The 25,111-nt window shown below is 46.3% G+C and overlaps 1 protein-coding gene across 1 annotated transcript in view; it reads right to left on the bottom strand.

The window, feature by feature from the left end:
* Tnfrsf21 (TNF receptor superfamily member 21) overlaps window positions 1–18,941 on the bottom strand; it is a 74,604-nt gene extending 55,663 nt beyond the window's left edge. The window contains 1 exon segment of the mRNA NM_001108207.1: window positions 18,399–18,941. Within this exon segment, the coding sequence (NP_001101677.1) occupies window positions 18,399–18,494 (96 nt within the window). The 5' untranslated portion in view covers window positions 18,495–18,941.
* Between the last annotated feature and the right edge of the window lie 6,170 nt (window positions 18,942–25,111).

The following is a 25,111-nucleotide window of genomic DNA, read 5'->3' on the forward strand; positions in this document are numbered from 1 at the left end:
ACGACTCATGTATATAGCAAGTGGGTACAGCAGTCTCCCTGTAATTCCAGCACTGAAGTCAGGGGATCCCTAGAAGAAACGGGTTGGAGAGACTACCCATGTCAGTGAGCTCTGGGTTTGGCTTAAGCACCTGCCTGGCTCGATGAAAAGGGGAGGAGGGCAATTGAGAATGACTCCCAACGTCAACCTCAGGCTTCCATGTGCACATGGACCCACACATGAGTACCCAGACACATGCAACACACACACACACACACACACACACACACACACACATAGAAATAGAAAAAGAAAAATAATACTATCTGAGGTGATTTTTTGAAAATACCTTCATATACCTCTGAGATCGTTGTGAGTCTACAACAGGGTGAGGAACTTCTTTTGTTTGGCTGTGGTTCTTCCTGCCTTTTAAGCAATCTGAGTGTTTCTGGCATCCAACTAACTTTAGATCCCCTAACACTAAACCAAGACCCCTCTGGTTCCAAAATTCTTTGATCCTGAGGCACATCTTGGACATAGCCCAATCCCTCTATCAGAGTCAACCCCTCCATCTCTACTTAACCTAGCATTTTTAATTAACTCGATATTAGCATTTTACCCCCAAAATAAACATTCTCGTAATAACCCTAATTTGGAACTACAGATTCTCAGCTTTCCCGTTCTCTTGTTTGAGTTGGTTTGATGTATGTAAAGGGGGGACAAAGCCAACCATGTTGGTCTGATTTCTTTTTTTTTTTTTTACCAACTTCTGTTGCAAAGTCACCAAGATCTGTCTGTTTTAGTATACAAACTGTCTCATTCTTCAACAGAATGAGTACATTCTAGAGAGCTGGGCTCAGCTGTTAAAAGCTAGGCTCACAACCGAGCGGGTATGTCTTACTTTAGAGGGTCTTCCCACCAAGGCTTCCTTGACCGTTTTCTAGTGCATAGGTCAGTGTTCACTTTTTCTATCGTGCGTAACTGCTTCTTCCCTCCCAGATCCCTCACCTAGCTTCTCTTCTCTCCACCTCGATCCAAATAGCAGACACAACCACCCCCCGGTCCCAGTCTTTTGAAATCCAAAATGCAAGCAATAACCTGAAGCTACTCCATTCTCTCGCCCCTAACAATATGAAGTATAAGTACAAACACACATACACAAACATGTATGTATACATATAGGCACCCCTGGGTGAATCAAGCAGAAAAGGAATTGGACAAAGATTCTGAAAAGAGGAAGTACAATTCTTGCCCAACCTGTCTGAACGTCAACAGGATCTTGGTTTGCTCACTTACGAAATGGGCTGGTTGAACTCGGTAGCAATATTCAATCAACTCTAACCTCCTGTGTGTTGTGATTTTGCCAAGTCCCACCATCCTTATGTAGCCTGGAAACCTCTTTCCAAACACCCAAATGCCAAGCAGATGAGCAAGTGGCCCATCACACTTCCTGTTTCTGTCCATTGTATCAGCGCCTAATTACACAGTGTCTCTTAATGTTGGTTGGCAGACTCATAAGTGTATATACTTATCTACCTTTAATGCTTATAAGCAGCTCAAGGCCAGGGACTGCCACAGAGACTGCATTTCCTCACTTGCTCAACTGCTTAATGAAGACTAGGAAAATAATAAGCCAGGGGCCGGCAAAGGAGTGCCAGCATACCAGCTGTTCTTATAAACAAGCTTCCTAGAATCCAGGCACTGATGTAGCCTGCACTCACGGTCACGCCGCCACTCTGGAAAAGCTGCAAAGCTACGACAAAGGCCATTCTGCCCAGAAACCTCAGTAGCCTACTGCTATCACTCGGCCCTTGATAAATGAAGTCGGGCAACTCCCAGCATGGCCAGCTAAAGAAACACAAACAATACAGAGACCAGCAGCTCAAAGAAACCCCCAAGCCTCCCCCATGAGCTTCTCTATGAGCAGAGTGCTCTCTCTCTCTTTCTACACCCACTCTAACTCACACGCTCAATCTGGTCCTTTCACACTCAGCTTAAAACTCTCAGTTCCTCCCCTGACATTCGATGAAAAGCAAAATCATCCAGAGAGACAAGACTTCCTCCTGGGTGTTATCCCTACCTCCCATCCCTAACTGAAAAGCCCTCCTCTGTTTCTTCTTTACCCTATATGGCTGTCATCACTTTCTACTCACACATTTATACCCTGTGTGTCTTCCCTGGAATCTATAATGCAGGACAGAATGTAGGCTCAGTACCCATTTGCTGGACCACACAACCTCTTTTCCCTCTGTGAAAAGAAGGGATGGGTTAATGAGACCCACTGATACTATCCTGAGAAGGACTTGTTGACTAAAAGGATGAATTTGCAGACCACGAGTAATTGGAATTAGTAAGTTAAATGGTAGTGTTGGAAGAAGTTGCTAGGAGTGAGAGACACCAAAACCTTCACAGTGGTGTCATAATATTAACTGAAAATCTAAATAAGGCTCCCTGGTTCCCTTCAACATAAAATCAGAGAGTTTGTTCGCCTTCAAAGACCCCAAAGACATTACTTTCTCTTCCCAAAAGATTTATTTATTTTATGTATGTGAATAAACTGTCACTGTCTTCAGACACACCAGAAGAGGGTATCAGATCCCATTACAGATGGTTGTGAGCCACCATGTGGTTGCTGGGGATTGAACTCAGGACCTCTGGAAGAGCAGTCAGTGATCTTGACCACTGAGCCATCTCTCCAACCCCCAACCCCCAATTACTCTCTCTTTACAGAACTACAATTGGCTTCTAAGAATTAGTTTCTTCATGATACTCAAAATAAAAAGGTAATAAACTAAAGGGTTCAAAGATTCCCCTCTCATTTAAAATAAAGAAAAAGGAAAGAAAGTTACACTTTGTGCTTAAGATTATAGGCAATATAAGAAGCTTAGATTCTCTCTGTATTTATACTGCAGTTATTATGAAAATCCCATTTATCCAAGACTTCGCCAACAACAGTGGATAGATGCGGTAAATATCACCATGCTGTCTCAAATTGCATATTTGGTTAAAAAAAATGAAAAACACTACAAGTGCTTATTGAATGACTAGAAGCTTAAACGGGAGAAACAGAGGTCAAGTGGAAAGCAGCAGTTGGCTTGCTATGAAGGCTTCCAGAGTCTCACCGTGCGTCCTGGTGGCCAGCGGCACACCTAGGATGTGTCACCTGTATTTTACTGCACAGATGGGCCTGACTGAAGACAAGAAGCACCCGGATGTGTGAATATACATCAGAATGTGGACATCTACCTGTCATTCTGCAATTCCCTTTCCATGACCTCATCCTTCAGATAAACAAGAGATCCCTTGGTAGCATAAAGGTTACAACAGATCCGCACCACTGACGCTGTTGTTTGTATGTGTGTGTACTCTATGCACATGTGTGTACAGGTGCACATGCCCATGAGGAGGCCGGAGGAGGATGTAGAGTGTCCTACTCCATCGGTCTCCACTTTGTTTTCTTGAGACGGGCTCTCTCATAGAACCCAGGGCTTGCCAATTCAACTAAACTGGCGACCAGCAAGCTCCAGCAAGCCTCCTTGTCTCCAACCTCCACAATGCTGGGACTACAGGTGCTCACAAGGCCACATCCAGTTTTACATAAGAGACTGTGGTCTCTTCACACTTCACACCTTACCCCCTGAGCCATTGTCCCTGCACCAGGCTTATGTCTCGTTCATTTCTCATCAAGTTCTAATAACATTTCATTGAGAAATGAGCAAACACAAGGCAGAAGTGGACCTGCTTTTCCTTAGTAAGATGCAGGAAAATTGCCCTGGAGTTTGATGTAGAATTTTTTTCATATATATATATATATATGAAAAATATCCATACATATTTTGTTTAATAAGAAATTTAGTTACTGTAGAGATTGTAAGGTAATCAAGTTTGCCTGTGAGGATGATGATGAAATATGCTATCCCACAACAAAGGCTAACAGCCACAGGGAAAGCTGGTCAGCCTTCAGAATTGCTGACCCTTTTATCTGGGGCATCATCATTCTTAATTTGTAATATAAACACATTGGATGGCTAGAATTCCCCAGATTCAACGTAGGGGAGCCGGTGGGATGCATTAAAAACAAAGGGTTCAAGGATAAAAGTTCCACAAACCATGGACAGAATATTTCCAGTTATGTTATATAAACTTGGCTGGCTCTCTCATTTCCTACTGCCTTCTCTGATAAGGAGAGGAAGGAAGGAAGGAAGGAAGGAAGGAAGGAAGGAAGGAAGGAAGGAAGGAAGGGAGGGAGGGAGGGAGGAAAGAGGGAGGGAGAGGGAGAGAGAGAGAGGGAGGGGAGGGAGGGAAAGATGGGAGGGGGAGGGAGTGGGAGGGAGGGAGAGGGAGGGAAGGGTAGGAGGAAGTAGGGAAGAAAGGAGGGAGGAAAGGAGGGATGGGAAGGGGAAGAGAGGGAGGGAGGGAAGGAGGGAGGACAGTCTCCTATTGCTAAAGCAAAAGAAGCAGGGACTGTTTTTAAAGCTGGTGACAACAGAGAATGCCAGAGCCAGAATGTGCTGACTGCAGGAACAGGAGGAGACAAGCTCAGGGGCCACTGGAGAGGAAAAAAACTGGGAAGATTTCGCCTAGGAGCTGCTTTCTCTGGAGCCCGCAATGCAGGAGAGAAAGTGCACACAGTAATCAGTCACTGGACCACAGCACCGGCTCCCTCCACCACAGTAGCCATTTCTTTGTCCTCTGCTTACTGAGAGATGCCAATAGGATGCCCGATGAGTAATAAATGAGGTAGCATCACACAGAAAACAGTAGAAGACGGGAAGATGCGACTTCATGCTGACTGGGCATGTCCGGAAGACCATACAAACCCAGGCCAATGCAGTAACTGAGGCTTCGAAGTGTAAGGGAAGCCTATTGAAGGCTAGAATGTGTCACATAGGCCCTGCTCTCCCAGGTACCTGCTGGGCGTGATGCTGTGGTAATAAGGAATACAGATTTGGCCTCTTCCCATGGTTCCCATGGCCAAGTGGGAAAGCTCAAAGTAAATAGGGTGTGGTGATAAGGTGACAGGGGATGGAAGCTCTGAAATGGCGCCACCAAGATGGCGACCTGGGATGAGGCGAGGGGTTGAAGGTTAAGTTAGTCACCAATGGCTGATGACGTAGTCAATTATGCCTACGAAATGGCGCCTCCATAAAACCCTGAAAGGACAAGGTTCAGAGAGCTCACAGGGCAAAGACCCAGAGGGCGGTGTGCCCGGAGCACACACAGTAGCGTCACAGCTCCTCAGTGTTTCCTATATGGCTGCCCTAAGCATGCCTTCTCAAGCTGCTTTATCACCGATCTCCTTCATACAGAAGAGAGGGATATTCAAGAAGTGTTTCCCTGAGATACGTGAGGCCATGCTTCCAAGTTGACTGAACCCCAGAGGGCCGTGGGAACTCTGACTAACAGTCAGACAACACAAAGCACAGGTTACCACCTGGATTTTGCTATTAATACCTGGCATCAGAGTCAGTCCTGTGGAATCCAGCCTTCCAACCTGTAGCTATCTTCAAAGCAGATGGGGTCAGGAGGGAATCGAGTTAGTGTCAGCTGGTGAATCTGGCTTCTGGGCTAAGAGCAGGCAAATTTACATTTCCTCTATTCTTCTAGCCTGGGAATAGAGAGAGCCTCTACCTCCTCTCCTGTAAAATGGGCACAGCAATAATAACTACCGTTCTAAGTTGTTTTTATAATTAGTGGGTAAACATGGAGAACATGTCTGACATGGTAATTGTTGGCTGAATATTAGTTTGGGAAATTATCATTCCCACCAATTTACTGTCTTACCAGACTTTAAGTTTGTTTCCTTGAGATTAGACAATCTTTTAAAACATCTCAATGGTATCTTAAGCACACTACTCCTGAGATCCATAACAAAAATTCAAGAATTTTTTCCCTTTTTATTTGCGTATTATTTGTCATGCTGCAATTAAATCCAGGGCTGTGTGTGCCAGTCAGCTTACATTTCCAGCCTCCAAACTCTAGATTTTTTTCTTTTAAGGTGTAGTCCAACTCCACAGAGCAGCACACACTGTAGTTCCAGCACTCCAGGGACAAAGGCACAGGAAAGATCCCAAGTTCAGGCCCAGCTTGATGTATACAGTGGGTTCAAAGCCAACTTGGTGTACTTCAAGGCCAGATTGGTATACACAGTGTGTTCAAAGTGAGGCGGGGATCCACAGCAAAACTGGCTCAAAACAAAATAAAACAAAAACTGCCAGCTAGGTGCATGCCTGTGTACATGATGGTACATGCCTATGTACATGATGGTGCATGCCTATGTACATGGTGGTACATGCCTATGTACACGGTGGTACATGCCTATGTACATGGTGCTGCATGCCTATGTACATGGTGCTGCATGCCTATGTACACGGTGGTACATGCCTATGTACATGGTGCTGCATGCCTATGTACATGATGGTGCATGCCTATGTACATGGTGCTACATGCCTATGTACATGATGGTGCATGCCTATGTACATGGTGGTACATGCCTATGTGCACGATGCTACATGACTATGTACATGGTGGTGCATGCCTATGTAAACGGTGCTACATGCCTATGTACATGGTGGTATATATCTATGTACATGGTGCTACATACCTATGTACATGATGGTGCATGCCTATGTACATGGTGCTACATGCCTATGTACATGGTGCTACATGCCTATGTACATGGTGCTACATGCCTATGTACATGGTGGCGCATGCCTATGTATGTGGTGGTGCATGCCTATGTACATGGTGATACATACCTATGCACATGGTGGTGCATGACTATGTACACGGTGCTACATGCCTATGTACATGGTGGTACATGCCTATGTACATGGTGGTGCATGCCTATGTACATGGTGGTGCATGCCTATGCACATGGTGGTGCATGACTATGTACACGGTGCTACATGCCTATGTACATGATGGTACATGCCTATGTACATGGTGGTGCATGACTATGTACACGGTGCTACATGCCTATGTACATGGTGGTACCTGCTTATGATCCCAGAACTTAGGATTTAAAAGGAGGAGCATCACAAAATCCAAGGCCAGCTTGGGCTAGACACTGAGTTCCTATTTGGGCTGATTTCCACAGGGAGATTCTTTCTCAAACACCGAAAATTTGGCTACTTCTTTTATTTAACTTAATAAAAGATTATAATCCTGAAACTCACTTCTCTGAACACAGAACACAACTGTAGAGGTTTGTTTTTAAAGCAGACGTCAAAATAAGGACAAGAAAAGGCAAGGCTACCTTTCACGCTATATTAAAAACAAACAAGCAAGCAAGCACTTGAGGTTCTGGGGGATTTGCTTGCTCAGCTATAACAGCGCTTGCCTGGTGTGTGCAAACCCTGAGGTCTGCGACCAGCACACACTGTAATCCCAGCACTTAAAATGGAGGCAGCTCAAGGCTAGCCGTGGGTCAACCTAGTCAACCTGAGACTCTATCTTAAACTAAGTTAATTAATTAAAGTGAAATAAACCTTGGTTTATAACAAAAAAAAACATGAAGGAGAACGGATTTACTGTTAATAATCTCACTTTAGCTGCCCAGAGCACAATTAAGTAAGGGTTTTCCAAAGTGAGTTTCCCCACTTCGGTCTCACACTATATTAGTGTCCTGGTCTAGAAGCAGGCTGGGCCCTATCACTGTCTATTTCTGTGTAGCCCATAGGCCTACAATGGTTTTATAGTCTGAACAGCTGGGAGGTGAGGAGGGATGAGAAGAATAATAATGTAGTGGCGGTGGAAACTATATGAAATTCAAATTTCAGTACCAACAAATAAAGTTTTGTTGAAACACAGCCAGGCTCATTCTTCGAGACATTGTCTGAGACATTGTCTGCCCTTGCCTGGCACAAAGGTGATACTATGTCCGCACAAAGGTGGAATTAAGTAGTTACCACAGATACCAAAAGATAAACATACTGCCCGGCACTTTACAGAAAAAGATTACTGATCCCTTAGTCTAGAGTTCAGAAAATACTCCTTATTTCTTCTCCTGGATGGGTACAATTAATATATCAATTATCACAAGTTCCAGGAGACTCCACGGAAGAACAGCCTGAAATGGCGAATCAGCTGTACCCAGCTCCCCTGTGTGTTTACCCACAAAATCCATCACACGCGTGTGCACAGACACCCTTCAGAACACACCGAGGGGACTCCCACCACAAATACGACGTCAATATCCAGAAACATCAACAAGCCCAACAGTCAACCAATAACATTATAAAATTCAAAGCAATCAAGATCCTTTAAAACTACCTGCCCTAACAAAAATAGGGTGGGGAAAAGACCAAGAAAGGAAAAGGTTTAATGGCACAATCCTAATGTTCATGTTATTCTAGTAATATTAAAAATAGAATATAGTGCTGGTGAAATGGATCAGTGGACAACGGGGCTTAACAGTGAAGTGAGCCTGACAGGTGGAGAGTTCTATCCCCAGGACCCAGAGACTTCACAAATTGTCTCTGACCCCCACCCGTGTCCTGTGACCTGGAGATGACCACATGCATGTACACATGCAATGCAAATACATAAACGTAATCATAAAAAGCGAATAGAAGGTAAATCAGTGCCATATATAGCTAATAAGAGCCTATAATCGGAAAGATAAATAGAATTAATAAAAAAATAAGTTAGCGTAACTTCTCCTCGATAGTGAGACCGTGAGCCACTCAAAGGCGAGCATCAGGCAAGTAAGTTTATTATGTCCCTAGAAATGACTAAACGGTCACAGAGACACACCAAAGGTCCCTACGTATCTGAATTAAAAAAAGAGGATAAGTAATTTGAAATGAGAAAGCCACGTCCTGGCAGGTTCGCGGGCTAGAAAGCACGTTTCTAGGTGGCGGGTGGCGTTCTGAATTGATTGTCTTCCTGAAAAACAAGCTGGCAATCTGCAGCGAGCGCCATAAAAACCACTCATTCGTCTCCTCTGACCTGGCAATGCCACTCTGGGGAACGCAGACGGAGGAATCAACCTAAATGCAAACGGAGCATTGCAGTCTATACAGATGTCTGTGCAGCTGGATGCGGGGGAGGAATGACGGCAGCCCAAGCGCCTGGTGACGGTCGCCATGGCTCAAGGCGCCTCGGACCTGCAGAGCATCAGCAATGTTTAAACAGCAAAATAAAGGCCCAAGCCAGTGAAGTTCGTCATAGACACCTCAAACTTACTCCCTAAACACCACCGCCTCCTGAGGGTTCGCATTCTACCCGCCCCATCCTTCCAATCACAGACTTTAACATAAGAACCTAGGACGCTGCCTCTTTGACGCCACCCGCCGCCTAACGCCACCAGAAAATTCCCGAAAATTCATCTTCACTGCCACGACCCCTGGACCTTGATCTCCACCCTGTGAGAGCAGCCGGCCTCCCGCTTCCCTCCTCCACCAGGCTTCCGGAGTGATCTGAGAGCTGAGAGTATAACTCAGGGGTAGAGCACTTGCTCAGGATGTAAAAGCCCTAGGATCCATCCTCAGTACGAGACACGGGTTCGTTTGTTTCCCTTACTGCCTGTGGCCTGAGACCCAAAAGTAGTTAGCCAACACAAACTGTACTCGATGCAAGGAGGCGAGAGAGGAAGAGAAAGTTGGGTAAGTAACGAGGTGGGGAGGATCTAGAAGGAGCTTCTGAGGTGGGGGTGGGGGCAATAGAATCGAAATACACCAAATGAAATTCTCTACGGAGTAATTAAAACTTTTTTAAAAAAATGTTTGCAGGTGGGAGTGATGCTCAGTGGTTAAGCACTTGCTGCTCTTGCAGAGGACTGGAATTTGGCTCCCAGGGCCTATATTAGTGATTAGTGTCTCAAGACTGCCAGGAACATGAGATTTTGGAGACGAGATACCCTTTCTGGCCTCTGAGGCCACCTGCACATACATGCATCTCTCTCTCTCTCTCTCTCTCTCTCTCTCTCTCTCTCTCTCTCTCTCTCTCTCTCTCCTCTCTCTCTCTCTCTCTCTCTCCCTTCCTCCCTCCCTTTCTCCCCTCTATCTCCCCCTCCCTCCCCCTCCCCCCATGCATGCACAGGCACACACACACACACACACACACAATCTTTCTCTCAAATAAACAAATATGTAAGTTTAAAAAGAAATGTTTCAAGCCATGTTATTACCCTGCTTCTCCCCTGCACTGAAAGACATCTTCATGCCTTCAAGGGTCCCACATGACACAGATCCTGTCCTACACTGGGGCTACTCCACATTCCATTCCCGTCCACTGAAATCCACTCCCTTCTGCTTTTTGTTGATTACCATGAAACATCACCTTTTCTATGAACTCCAAGAGGAGGCTATAGATAACCTTCCACTTCTATATACCCACACCCTGATCATGCCTGTCACTTAATAGATAGCCCTTGTCTTTAGGAAGTCGGTGAAAACCACAAATACAACCCTGTAAGAGAAAGGGAAATAATTACGGAAAGAAAAGTGGGACAAAAATAAATACAAACACACTAGTTGGACTGTTCTGGAAACCTGTCATCCTTGCCTTAAGTTTCCTTGTCTTGTGCCCTCCTGCCTCTCTGACCCCTTGCTGGGCAGAGACAGTTATGTCTGTAGTGAAACCAGACAGTGGTCTTGTCACAATGATTCTTGGGAGACCATAGTTCCAATCTCTTTTCTGGGACTAATAATCAAATCATTTCCTCCACCTTTTGTCTTTCTTTGGTCTGCTAAGGCGATATTTCAACAGACTTCAAAACTCATTTAATTAGCATAGCTCCCTCTCCTTCCAACAGTGTAGTGGGTGAGGATCAATAAAGAGACCTACGCCTGGTCAATGGACAGAGAATACAATACTGTAGAGTGCTCAGTGCTCAATGGGACCCATGTATCACAGCCCCTCCCTACCAGGCCCAGGGATCTCACAGAAGAGGGGAGGAGAAAATGTGTAAGATCCAAAAGAACCGTATGACTGTAGTGAAACAGTATGTGCTAGAAATGCGAGACCACTGCACACATGAATTCATAGTGGCTGCGACCACATGCACGAGACCTGTACAAGACCAAAAACCAGCCAAAAGCCTGCGTGGGCAGGAGAAGGAGCCACAAAGTCTCACCCCTAGCTGAGGAACTGTTGGGAACTGATGGCTGTTTGGAGAGGGAGACTCCATTTTCTTCGAGGATGGGCTCCTGATAGGTTGTCCACGCCCCAGTAGATAGTCTTACCTACCTAACTACCTACGGGTGCATGGACTTAGTAGGTTTAGAAAAAGAGCCCATGAAATTGGGAGGGAAAGGTGATGAGGGGGTTGGTGTTGAGAGAAGTCGGAATGGGAGGGGAGTTGGAGAGCTATATGATTGAAACATACCCTACACACGTATGAGGCTCTGAATTTTTTTCTCCAACAGCTTGCTTATGAAGGTGCCTCCAGTAACTGTGGCAACCGACCCATTCCATTCATCATACAAATCGTTCAAACCATGGAATTAAATCCACTTCCCAGAGAACTGGGGTGGAAAATGAACAAATACTAGTCATGGCTGGCACAAGCTATTAACTTATCCCGTACAGAGTGTCACACTGGCAACAAAGACGACCCTAGCAGGTCCTCAGGTGCTCAGAAGAGGGGAGCAGAAACTAACTGCCCAGCAAAGTGGAGCCCACACCGCACTATTACTCATTAAGCAAATATTTTTCAAAGTGACCCAGGGCTGCAGGAGAGCAACACGCCCATTCCCTATTTATAACGTTTCAACTTGCTGGAGTGTCTTTCCATCTCAGCCGTGGCACCATGGTCCGTCAGAGTCACACCATAGGAAAATGCTCGCCCATGTCTCCGCGCCCTCCCCTTCCAACTCCCACAGGCCATGCTCTCACCGGGAGTTTTGGCAAACCATGCAGGCACCACTGTGAAAGTCAGAAAATAAAACGAGCCGTGCTCGACTCTTGGGTAAAGCCATTCCCTTTAGAGGAAACAAACGTATGGGAAATCCAAGTGAACCATCCGGTACCTAGCCCTTGGCCGAGAGCAAAAACTCTATCAAACCTTATTCTGGAATATACTGTAAAATGGGGCTAAAACTGTGACCTCCGGGACTTGTAAAAATGCATGCTGTAGTTAGTGCTTTAAGAGAAGATATTCAATGCAGTGATAAGTACTCAATAAATGAGGACTGTTTATATAATATATTAATGAGAATATTACATAATACTTTATATAATATATAAATTAAATAATATCCCAATGTGAATGGTTACCAGCCATTTGTTTAGCCCTCCTCTGAATACTCCTAGCATACAAGATCTACTGACTTCACAGCTGCTCCCTCGAGTCCAGGACACATGGACACCCTCCATGTCCTCACCTAAATGTATCAAGCCCGTGTTCCTTTTCCCTTCAAACAGACTGCAAATGTTGCCAAGCAACAGAGCTATCACCGTGGTCCTGGTTGAAGAAGAACAAATGGAAACCTATATAGACATATCTCATATCTACATTAGTCTTGTTCTGATTTGGTTAGCCCACAGGCCTCTCCATTCTTTTTTATTTGTCTCAGGCCGGGGAAGGGTCACACATAGTTGGCAACTATTCTGAAAAGAAGATGAAAGGACGCGGGGCAGCATCCTGCCAGCTTACCCACCCAGCTCCTGCTACATCCCACGCCTTCCCGAGAGCCCCCTGTGCACAGCTTTCCCAACGTTACAGACAATGCTGTCTCCAACCAGGACACACTCGACCCGACCTCTGCACTCCTCGTGGATGTCGACTGAGCATCTGCCTTTGACCAACAGCCTGGTCATCAAAACCTCTCTCCATAGGCAGAGGCCCCACCCATGTTTCTGGACATCTGCCAACCTCCTCCGGGTTAATAATCACTGGCCAACCAGGTAGCAGCCTTCAAGCCAATTTAAGATCCTGTTGATTTTTAGGTATTTGACAAATATAAACACTGGAGAAAGCCAGTGTTTATTCATGATCTTGCCCCTAGTCCTAAAGAACACAAGCTCAGTGGCCTCTCATGCAGGAGCAAGCAAGTCCAGCCTCCTGCTGACACTCGGGGAAGATTGAAAACTGAGACCAAGCTGCTCCTGCTAATGGCTTCAGTTGTCCTTCTGTCCATCCAATACGTCTGCGTCTCATGCTCCAACGGACTCGACTCCAAATGAACACCAGACACCCCACCAAAGCTCTGAGCTAATCTGGGCTCTTCTGGTCACAGAAGAGAAGCACCTGAGTTTGCCAAGAAGTTGCTGGTGGTGACCTGGCATTACCGCAATTTGCCAGGCCTGGGGTGGGGTGGAGGGGGGGGGGTGAGCGTGCCAACAGAGTATTATTAGTGCTTTCTGGAAAATAGGCAGAACTGTTTACTCAAGGAAAAGTCACTCCATTCACCCTGGCCCTTGAAGAGTTTGATGATGCATCTCACCGTTTCCCGTCACCAAAAGAAAAAAATAATAATACTAGTGAGCTTTACGTAAGCCAATTACGGTTTGCCGATGGCTGAGTAAGCACAAAGCCATTTGCAGCTTTTCTACTAAGCTTCCCGAGAAGCTTTGCCTCACCTCAGGACGGAGTCAAGTACAAAGTCAAGGCGTGATGTCTCCAAATCCCAACCTCTAATAAAGACCCAGCCCAGAAGTCAAACCCACTCCTGACCACTGGGGAAGGCTGCAGCAAACTAGCCCCCATGCTCACTTATCTAACTGATAAGACATTGTCCAAATGTGTAAGGGACCTGTGCCCATGTAATCACAGAGGGTTTTTTTTTCCATGCTAAGTATATATCTTATTTGAAAAAAATTTTTTTCTTGTAGATTCAGCTTAATTGTGATGAAGGCTGTCTGTCTGTCACTGAACTTGAGAGTCAGACATATTCCATTGGTGTAAATGAAAAAGCCTGATCCTATTCTACACTTTGATTGTGGGAATAACATATGAGGTAAAATCAGGAATTGTTCAATCCAGGACAAGTTCTGGGTTGCTTGGGCTACCTCGTTACTGATTTCCCATAAGTCAACTAAGATACGTTATTCCAAGACTGGAAAGTTTTCCAAAATAGAACTGTTTCCCTCCTCTGACAGATTTCACATTTTGAAGACATGAACATTGTGAGATATCTGTCTCTCGAGGGGTCTAGCATGCTCACCCATTGGTCCGTTGACCCCAGCCAAATGTTTTATAAGCCGTAGAAACTAGCTTCATGCCAAGGTTCTAGTTCAACTTCATCACTGCCTAGCATGTCGCCTCGCTCAGAGGCGGTGCACCGTGTAGATCTGGTAACATGGAAAATAGTCACTTCCTCAGTGTAGGCTGTTCTTTCCCTCAGCCAAGCTGTGTGGGGTGTTAGATCAGTAACAGCTTCCACAGTCTAAGATGCTACATTAAAGTATATAAAAGGGAGAAAGCCCTCTGTACATACGCCAGCTCTGATTTCATATTCTAACTGGATGTGTCAGCAAGCCTTGAACTTGAGCACCACACCACACCCCAGATGACCACACACACATACACACACACACACACACCCCACAATACCACCCCAGATGACCACACACACACACACACACACCACAATACCACCCCAGATGACCACACTCACACAAAAACACACACACACCACACACCACAGACACACACCACACACACCCCCACACACACCCCACACACCCACACCATACACACACACACACACCCCACACACACACACCACACACAGACACACACCCCACACACCACACCCCAGATGACCACACACACACACACCACACACACACACTCACTCCTGTCCAGGCAGGCAGCCATTTATTGTGATAGATGAAGGTCAGAGGTAGAACACAGTAGCAGTGGCCAGCAGTAACACTTGGGACTTTCTAGGCAGACAGATAGTTCGATGAGGTGTCCCACCATTTCCCACCAGCAAAAGAAAAAAATAATAATGAATACAAAGGGAAATGGTAAGATACCAGCTGCCGGGAAAAGGGATGGCCCGACAACTGCACAACCTACTAAGTAAATGGTCCCTCTGTCTGGAATTCTTTTCCCTCTTCCCTTTCCTCTCTCCAACCCCTTTAGTGTTTCCACCTTGCACTACTCAAATTCATGGCATCATTTTCGATTGCTGTTACATAGATTACATATTTGCACATGTGTGTAATGCATATGTAATATATTCACACCCACACATATATGTATGTGTATGTTTGTATAAGTGCGTATATATTTTTTTTTCTTTTTTTCCGGAGCTGGGGACTGAACCCAGGGCCTTGCGCTTGCTAGGCAAGCGCTCTACCACTGAGCTAAATCCCCAACCCCCCAGTGCGTATATATTATACACACACACATATATTCCTTAGTTGCCCACATTTCTAATTTTTTGTCTAGGGCTGAGGCCCTATGAGGTTGCCCCCTTCTGTGTTAGCCTGTCTACTCCTGTTATCCCTGTTCAGGTCCTGTTTAGGCAGCCATGTTGTTAAGACTTCATGTGTGAACCTTCCCTGACATTTCCAGGAGACACGATCTCACAGCAGACTTCTGTCCCTCTGGCTTTTAGAATCCTTTCACTCCCTCTTCTGCTGTGTTCCCTGTGCCTCCTGTGCAGGAATTCTCAGTCTGCGGATCATGGTAGTTTCCAAAGCTTCAAACCCAACGTCATTACCTAGGATGTTGCTTTCTTCCCTTGACGGCCCTTGCAATTGGCTTTTCTGCATAGTCAAAAAAAAAAAAAAAAAAACCTCCTTAAAGGCAGGAGGCACATCTGCCTGCGTCCAGCATTGCAGTGGGCAAGTCCTTCAAGGACAATCCCTAAACCACCACGAAACTAAATGTCCCACTTACAGAACTTTGGCCTGGAACCTGTGTACGCTGTGTCTCAGTTTGCGAGTAACTTCCAAACAGGATACTGACCGTCAACGCATCAGCAACAGAAATGCAAGCAACAAGAATGAGACGTTCCAAAGGTCCTTGTGGACTTCTCGCTTATAGTTTCCAATTAGTCAAGCCACCATCTCAGCTTTCTGCCAGCCATCCTCCTCTACACCCATCAAGCAACTCGAAGTTGTGAAACGAGCAGTGCGATACCCAGGTGAGAGACAGTAGGAGCCAGGGAGTTCCAGCCCAGTCACCACATACTACACCGGACCAGTAAAATTCTTGGAGGCTATTTTCTCACCTATAGAACGGAGGCAACGCCTGTCTGTCAGGGATGTTGGGGATGAAGGAGATACTCTGGATAAATCACCACGGTGCTCTCTCAACAAGTTCATACAATGCGCATACGTATAAGAGCCTGTAGTAAGCTTTTGTGTAGCTAGGTCATCATGCTTAAAAGAAAAAATGCCACAAAAAAATAACAAAGACTGCTATGGAAAAACAAGAGAAGGGTACCTGGAAGCCATTGTGAGATGATCCACTGGCATGGCTATTTCTTCATCTAACCACACTGTATATGCACAGCATTAACCTCTGTGTCCTCACACCATGTTGCACCGGGTGTCTGCCCTTAATGCGGCCAAAATTACCAACAGGGCGCACAGAAACAGAGCCCATCCTGGTGACTGGACTGTCCAAAGTGGGGATGGAGGAGAAGGTCATTGCGTACCTCCCCATGGTTCCTGGCGTATCCCCATACTCCACCTACTCCATTAATTTAAAAAAGCCTTTTCTCTGTAGTTAGGAGGAGATCAAGGGACCCTGTCGTATTATCACCTCAAGATTGCCTCTAAAAACCCTTCATAAACTTCATTTAACTGTCAAACTTAGGTCGTCAGGTCCTCAGTTGCAAATCTGGTGTGCAATTTGTGGGTGAGTTCTGTTTGATCATTACTACACATTGAGCAATAACTAATTTCAGACTGAGTGAGGACTAATCTACAAGGATTATATCTGTGTGGGGCAGGGGCACACAGCAGTGAGCAAAGCAGGTCTAAGGCCTTTAGAGAGAACTCAGCAAGGGACCTTAGAATCAGCGCTCCCATGAACTCCCTCAATCTGACACTGTCCCAAGGACTCTCTGATTGTTTACTACCCACACTTGTTTAAGGGACTGGGACTTTGCCATTGTTATAAAAGGACAGAAAAGAGTCTCCCAAGGGACACTGAGATTGATCTCATAAATGCTAAGAACAACAAACTTTCTTTAGCCCCTCTCTTCCCCCCCCCTCTCTCACATACACACACACACACACACACACACACACACACACACACACACACACACACACGAGGGTGGGGGGGGTGTTCTGTAGCATGAATTCCCAGGCCATAGCAACTGTAATGATGGAAGCCCCAGATCTTGGCTGGCCAGTCAGTAAGCCCTTTAGGGGAAGGAGACAAGAGGCCTGCCTTCCCTTACACAGCCCAACCATGAAAACAAGCTCTTTCTTGTTTTTGTTTAGTTTTTAGTTAACAATCTTCCTCCTCCCTGCAGGGATGAAAGGCATGGCTGGTTTATGGCGTCTCAAGGGTTTGAATTCCAATTTTCTTCCACCTAATTCCCCACTTGGCCCCAGTATTGGAAATAAAGGGCCAGCTGGGGGTAAGTTTTGGGTAAGGGATGATGTCAGGCTTTGATCAGATAAAGTGATGGAGAATCGCGATCCCGGCACGCCCCAGATTTGGGTGCTGAGAGAGCCTGCATCATCTTGCGTGGTGACATGTCTAAACACAGAAAAGGAGAAATAAGAAAAGGATGGAGAAAATTAATTCTCCTTTATGTAGCTCTTTCCCCTCCCCCTCTACTGAGAGCCAGAGCGCCGGTTGGCTCCAAGCCGGTGCTTTAGAGGCGCCTGGGTCTCTGGGTCCTTCCTCTCTCCCCACCCCTTCTTCTTCTTCTTTTGGCGTGCAGAAATCAGGACCCATCCGAGCCAAGAGGGAGGAGAGAAGCAAGGAAGCTGAAGCAAGGGGTGGCCTGCGCCCTACTCCGGAATGCCTCGCGCGCGGAAGCATGCAGCGGTTGCTCGCGTCCGGAGCGCACCGGTCCCGCTGTCTCCACTGCGGTAGCATCCGGACATGACATTGCAGTAGCGACAAAGCAGCGGCCACAACCGGCAGCTGGCAACTGACAGGACTACTCGGGCCTCGCACCACGCCGAGGGTCTGGCGGCGAATGATATTGGGGTGAGGCTGGGTGTTGGGGTACGAGATAGGCCGAGTCGGGGGCAAAAGCCCTGAAATGCGCAGGACGCCGGGGCGGCCACCTCTCGCGCCTCCTCCAAGCAACCAGATGGCAAGAAAAATAATTCTGTAACAAACACTCCCTAGTCTTAACTCACCCCACTAATAAAAAAAAATTATCTAGTAGAAGTCCTCCTCGGTCTTGCTATTGCCCTGTAACCAACCCTTCCAACCTGGCTAGTCCCACCACGCGCCTCCGGCACTACGGGCCCGAGGACCCGCCCGGCTCCCGGACACAGGCTCGAACGTAGCCGCCACCCTAGGGTCCCCTCCGATCGCTCACCAAGAGAAGGGAGCCGGCGACCATCGTGGCTCCAACTTGGCCGGCGATGCGGCTGCAAGAGGCGAGGGCGGTGATGCTGCTTGCGGAGGTCCCCATGGCTGAGCCCGGGGCTCGCAGCGGCGCTCCGGGCGCTCGGCCCCACGGCAGCTGGAATCGGTGGCTGTTTCTGCCCAGCGCCGCATCCACCGCCGCCTCACGGGCGGTGAGCCCATCTACCTCCAGCAGCCCATGTGCACTGCAGCAGCAAGGCGGCTAGGCGGAAGAGGGAGGCAGCAGGGGAGGCTCGGAGAAGGCGCTCAGCACCTGCCCAGGGGCGCTGGCGCCCGGGCGGGGAGAAGCAGGCGCGCTTGCAACCCGCGCCTCCCGGTGCTCTCCAGCGACAGCGGCTGCGGAGAACCAGGGAGCAGGGCGAGCGGCGACAGTGCTAAAGAGCGACTTCCCATAGCGAAGCTTCCAGCCACTACCAACCACTCGTCTCCTCCGCTGCCCAGACCGGCCGGTGAGGGACTGAGTCGGATGGCCACTCAGCTCGGGGACACACGTGGTGGTGCCGAAGGGGCGGAGAACGACCCTTTGTGATGTCACCCGGGAGGAGGCCGGGCTCTTTGTGCAGATGGAAAGAGCTCAAGGAGCACCAGAAACCGAGTGGAAGGAGAGGATGCCCCTTGGCGTTAGCTGGAGGAATTGCGTTTGCTTGTTAAACCGCGAGTCCTGCACACAGCCCTCATCCCGACTCAACATATTTTAAAAAATGATTCCAAGTAGATTGTATGTAAAGCAGAGACTATTTTCTTTTCCTAACATAAGTATTAAGGACAGCCAATATAACTTGAGCATGATGGCGCACGCCTGTATTTTCATTACCAGGGAAGCTGAGGGAGGAGGATTTGGAGTTGGAGGAAAAGTCTGGGTTACACAGATAACTCCTATCTAATGCAAAGATGTGAATGAATGAATGAATGAATGAATGAATGAATGAATGAATGAATGATCGATCTGAGCATAATGGTGTCATTAAGCATTCTTTCGGCTGAGATATGAAATTCTCCCCTTCCAGGCCAGCCAACGTTGGAGCTCCACACAAGCCTGGCTCACAAAACAAAATCCAGTCTCAAAAATTAATTAAGTAAACAGACTAGAAAAAAAGAAAAAAACAAGAATCATGCAGCTCACATCAACTGCCAAACACAAAGACCTGTGTGTTGGTTCCCAACCTGTGCTGTGTTTTGGGGTGTCCTGGGGTCTCACACTGGATCAAGAGGAGAAAGCAGGTGTATTCTCGGCATTTATGTGTGGCTCCCCCTGCTTCCGGACTGCAGATCCGATGTGACCAGCGGCCCCCTTCCTCTCCTGCAATAAACGTATCCCTGAAACCGTAAGCCAGAACAAACTTCCCATCGCTTCTCGGCCTTTTGGCTAAGGTCAAGTGCAGAACAAACCTCCCCTCTTTCAGTTTGCTTTCGTTGGGTAATTTTTTTTTTTTGGTTCTATTTTTTTCGGAGCTGGGGACCGAACCCAGGGCCTTGCGCTTCCTAGGCAAGCGCTCTACTACTGAGCTAAATCCCCAACCCCCTCGTTGGGTAATTTTGATGTCAGCAGTGAGGAACCCCCGTACAGAGAAGACGAAGCTGCCGTGGTAGGGGACCTATTTCCTCCCTTGCCCGTTAGTACATTGAGAGTTGGTTCTCTTTCTCGGCATTCTTTGGAAGAAAGAAATGTATTTAAAAATTAATGTGAGGATTTATTATACTCTGATCTTTCAAACATCTGCCAGTAAAAAAAAAAAAAAAAAAATTCTTGGCCATAAACCCTGAAGGGGAAAGTTGTAATATTAAGTCTCCAGTAAAATTTTTAAAAGTTCTGAAAAATGCTATCCTTAAATACAGAATTTGGGGCAGGGGGATGATATTTCAACTTGAATTTCCCTATCCCTCTCTCTGAGGCTGCCAAAACTGAGGGAGTGTTTATTACATTTCCATGTATAATAGGGCCAATTAATTCTTCCAAAATTCAAATTATTGGTCTCTACTATCATATGTGATTTTGTTTAAAAGGAAACAAAATGAGATATTAAAGAAAAGGGGCCAGCTGACGCCTTGCAAGCAAATGTGAGTCACTTGAGGCAATGTATGATTTTTTTCTTCCAAGCTGCGAGAGTTTAATTTGGGTAACCGCAGCTCTAACCTGTTCGTTCATTTTATCCTTTGTATTGCTTTCATATCCCATCAGGTCCTTATGGGACACTAATCATCTGAATTCCATTTTTCATGTGCCTTTGGGTTGGAGTTTGTTTGGCTGGCCAGCTGCTTTTTGGTTTTGTTTTAAACAAGATCTTGCTGTGTAGCTCATGTTAGCCTCTAGGGCATACTCATCCTCCCTCAGCCCCACCCCCACCTGAATTGCAGCCATGCAATCACTATGCCTCTCCACGCAATGTATTCAGTTCTTCTTGCTCACTACTAATTAAGAAAAAAAAGAAAGAAAGAAAGAGAAAGAAAGAAACTATATTATATATATATATTGAATCTAGTTAGAATATAAAATGCCATTTCTCTATTGCATGTTTAAGATACACTGTAAAATGCTTTAATTAGTTCACAGCGACACATTCAATATGGCTGTGTAGATGTCCTTACTTACTCATAAATGGTAAACAGTCAACCATAAAAAAAATGGATTTTCTGCCTAAATTCCAAAAAAAGAGAAGGTAAGTATTAATAAAGCAGGACTATAGCTTACATGGAGAGGAACAGACGAGGCCAAGTTGAACAGGACCAATCTTATGCTTGCCTTAAAAGAACTGCCTCTGACCACCAGCCGAATTTCAACTTTTCACACTTCTCCCAATGCTGTACAAATCTGGTTTCCTAGTCTGAAGCTCGTCATCCCCAGAGTTTCCCATTCCCTAGGCATATTTCCAATTAAGGCACCCTGCAATGTTTCCGGCCTCCCCCGTTTTCTAGTTAAAACCCCTGTGGTCTAAAGGCAGCAGCAGTTTTGCCATCTTCTCCTCCGTTTGCCGTATTTCTAAACTCCATCCTGACTCCCTTCAGAAGCGGTAGGAAATTTCCAGTTCTAAAAAGTGTGTGGCAGGGGCGGGGGTGCTGGAGAGAGGGAGCCCTACTGTTAAGAGCACTTGCTGTGTTATAGTGGAGGGGGAGATAGGGGTGAGTAGGTAAAAAGAAGGGCAGGACTTTAATGGGAGGGGAAGAATAAAATAGAGAGAGAGGAGGGAAGAGGCATGAATAAGACTAAGTGTGTTTGAAAAGGCCAAAGGAAATGTTAGTTCATGTTTACTTTAAAACACACACATAATGGAGTGCCGCTGAGTGGTTAAAAACACTAACTGCTCTTGTAGAGGACACAGGCTCAGTCTCCCTCATTCACATGGCTGCTCACAACTGTATAAATCCAGTTCAGGGGACCTGATGGCCTCTTCTTGGGCATCAGACACACGTGCCCTACATGTACATGCATGCAGGCAAAACATTTATACACATATAATATATACAAGTGTAAATATACGCATGTACTGCATGTGTGTGCTTTAAATGGTGTTGCACCGACATGGGCTATAATAAATACTCCCTGCGCCAGCCATAAGCTATCTTACCAAAAAACCTAGTATTGGGTGTGGAAAACCTCCAAGTTGTTGGTCAGAGAAGTCCGGGAGGCTTCTGTGCTTCTCTTGTTGCCTCCCAGACACTGACGTTCAAACCGTGTGGCTAAAGACAACACATACTTTGGCCACAGGACCTGAAGGAATCTAAGGGAAAATGGCCTGGAAGCCTCGGTGAGGACTAGGTCTCATGGTATAAACCACGGCCATCTGTAACTCCAGTTCCAGAGGACCTGACGCCCTCTGCTGGCCTCTTTGTGCACCAGCCATGCAATGGGTGCACGGATAGAAGCAGTCAAGACACCTATGCGTATAAAATGAGAAAAGTCTCAAGAAAGAAAAGAAGAGGTCATACATTGTGGTGGGGAGTGGTTGGGGGAGGAGTCAGGATGCCAGGGGTGGAGTTGAGATAAATACAGTATTCATGTATGAAATTCTCTAAAATATTTTCTTTTTTAAAAAAGCACCTGCTGCTCTTGCAAAAATCCTGGATTTGGTATGGTATCCAGTGCCTACATAGCAGCTGACAATCACCTATAGCTCCGGTTCCAGGAGATCCAACAAACACCCTCTTGTGACCTTTATGGGCGCCAGGTATGCACATGAAATACATGTATGCATATAAGCAAAACACGCTTGTGCATAAAACAAATAGGTCTTTTTTTTTTAAAGGGAGGTCCATATGACTGCTATGGGGGTAACCGACTGCTGTCTGATGAGATGTAAAGTCTGCTCCATAAAGGCACTTGTGTCTAGTCCTGTAAATCTACTCACATGCCTATGACTAGGCTAAACTAGTGTGGGGTAGCAGGGTTTCAACAAGACAAAGGTTGAACACCAACAAGTGTCTACATCTAATCAGGAGTGAAATGGTTCTGTTTCCACATGCCCTGTGTATCTACATTGTGGATGTACAAGGCACTGCTGGGCACCATAGATCCAATGAGAATCTTTTTCTCTCTGAAAACTTCACCATCTCCTCTCCAGAGGAAAAGGTTAAGAATCATGAAATGTGCGGGATGGCACCAGGGGTTAAGTGTCTGTCTATCAAAATGTGAGAGGTCTAGGGTCCAATACCTACCTTTGCAAGAGGAGAGAGAGGGAGAAAGAGAGAGGGTGGAGAAAGAGAGAGAGAGGGAGGGAGAGAGAATGTGTGTAAGCCAAGGAGTGCAGCTGTGACATAGGTAAGGAGGGAACTGACACTGTCCCCATGATAGCACACTCACCCTATTTCCAGCTGACAGTGCAGCTGCCCAGAATAAGAGGATGCATCCCCTAGGCCCAGCACTGCATGTGGCTGAAGATATGTCCAATCGGAATTGTATGTCTATTCCTTCTAGAAAGGTTCCCGCTGGCTAAGGCTGAGTGATTATCATCAATCCATCCATATGGTATCTCTGAGACGGACTAATTCCGTATTAAGTCAGATTGACTTCTATCTCCGGGATTTGACCCTTCCGCTCAGTCAAGCCTCTTTCCTGGATGGCTGCTATTCCTCCTGCTAGTTTTTCTGTAGTCTCTCGGCCCTGCAATAAATCAGTTTGTCATGTGTCATAAGTAAATAAATAATAAAAATCTATGGAGGCTTTCAAGAGGCATGTCAAACGGCACTTCCCCTACAGAACTTTCTCTATGTTTGCTGTAGAAGAGACGGACACTTTTCTAGTTTGCCCTTGCATCGCTCAGAAGTGTTGTATTTGACATTATCCTATGGCCAGTTTACATTTGTGTGCCTATCCTAGCCTTTGAGGTCCTCAAAGGCGGAGCACATGTCTTAATTTTCGAATCTCCACGGTCAAAATCGGAGGTGATGGCCTCGCTCAATAAATATTTGCTAATCGAAACAGCTTGGAAAGGGTTGCAGCAATGGAGCGCTTAACACATGGGATGTGCCTGGCTTTTCCAAGACGTAAACATTCCAGGCTGTGAGCACAGAGCAAAGTTTTCGTCTAGGGTATACCAGTGTCCTGCTAGGTCCTGGACTCAGATTAAACAACTTCTCTATGGCTCTGATTCCCCACGACGACTCACTTAACGACCTCCTGTTCTTTGGTCTCGGATGGAATATCCACCCTTCCGTGTCGCCTTGCAAGATCGAGTGCCCGGGCCTGAGTTTGATCAGGCCTCCGTGGCTACTGCACAAAGCCGGCAGCCCAGGATAAGATCAGGTGGGGATAGGATTGCAGAGGCTGCATTGTTCCAGCGGCTTCCTTCTCTCTTGGATGATAAGGAAGGGGTGATTTGAAAGGTGAGATGGTCAGTCTACATCAGAAGGTGTGGCACCTCTGGTTTGCTCCCTAGAGCAGTGGGCTGATTAAATTGCCTATTTCCTAAAAGAGAACACTGGTCAATAATAGTCACAGTGCTGTGCACAAGGATGCTCGCCCGGAAATACTACGTGATCTCAGGAGTCCTACCTGTAACTTTTTGACTTAAGATTGGGGAGGGGAGGGGTTACTGTTGTTTGTTTTGTTTTTCATAACATAGCCTAGGTTGGCCTAGAACATGATTTGTAGATCAGGCTGGCCCTAAACTTACAGAGATCTGTCTTCCTTCCTAGTGATGAAATTAAAGGTATGCACAGATAGGCCGAGATTTATTTTTATTCGTGTGTGTGTGTGTGTGTGTGTGTTCTGTGTATAAGTGCCCTCACAAACCAGAAGACAGTATCCAATTCCCTGTAGCAGGTTGTAATGCCCCTAATGCCCTGGAAACCATACGTACATCCTAGCTGCAGACACCCTAAATAGCTGAGCCATCTCGCCAACCCTCTATTACCTATTTATTGATGAATGTATTCATTTATTTATCTTAGCTTGACTTTCACATTAACCAACAGTGTGCTTTAGGATAAATCACTACACCTCCCTGTAGCTTTTTGAAATAGCTTTTAGACGATTTATTTATTTTTACTTTTGTGTTTCGCCTGCGTGCATGCATGTATGTGCCGTGTGTGTGTGTGTGTGTGTGTGTGTGTGTGTGTGTGTGTGTGTGTGTGTGTGTGCCTGGTACCCGTGGAGAACAGAAGATGTCAAATACATACCCTGAACTAGATCTACTGATGGTTGTGAGCCACCTTGGGGTGCTAGGAACC

The sequence above is a fragment of the Rattus norvegicus genome, chromosome 9, assembly GCF_021556685.1.
Source record: "Rattus norvegicus strain SHRSP/BbbUtx chromosome 9, alternate assembly SHRSP_T2T, whole genome shotgun sequence".
Taxonomy (NCBI): domain Eukaryota; kingdom Metazoa; phylum Chordata; class Mammalia; order Rodentia; family Muridae; genus Rattus; species Rattus norvegicus.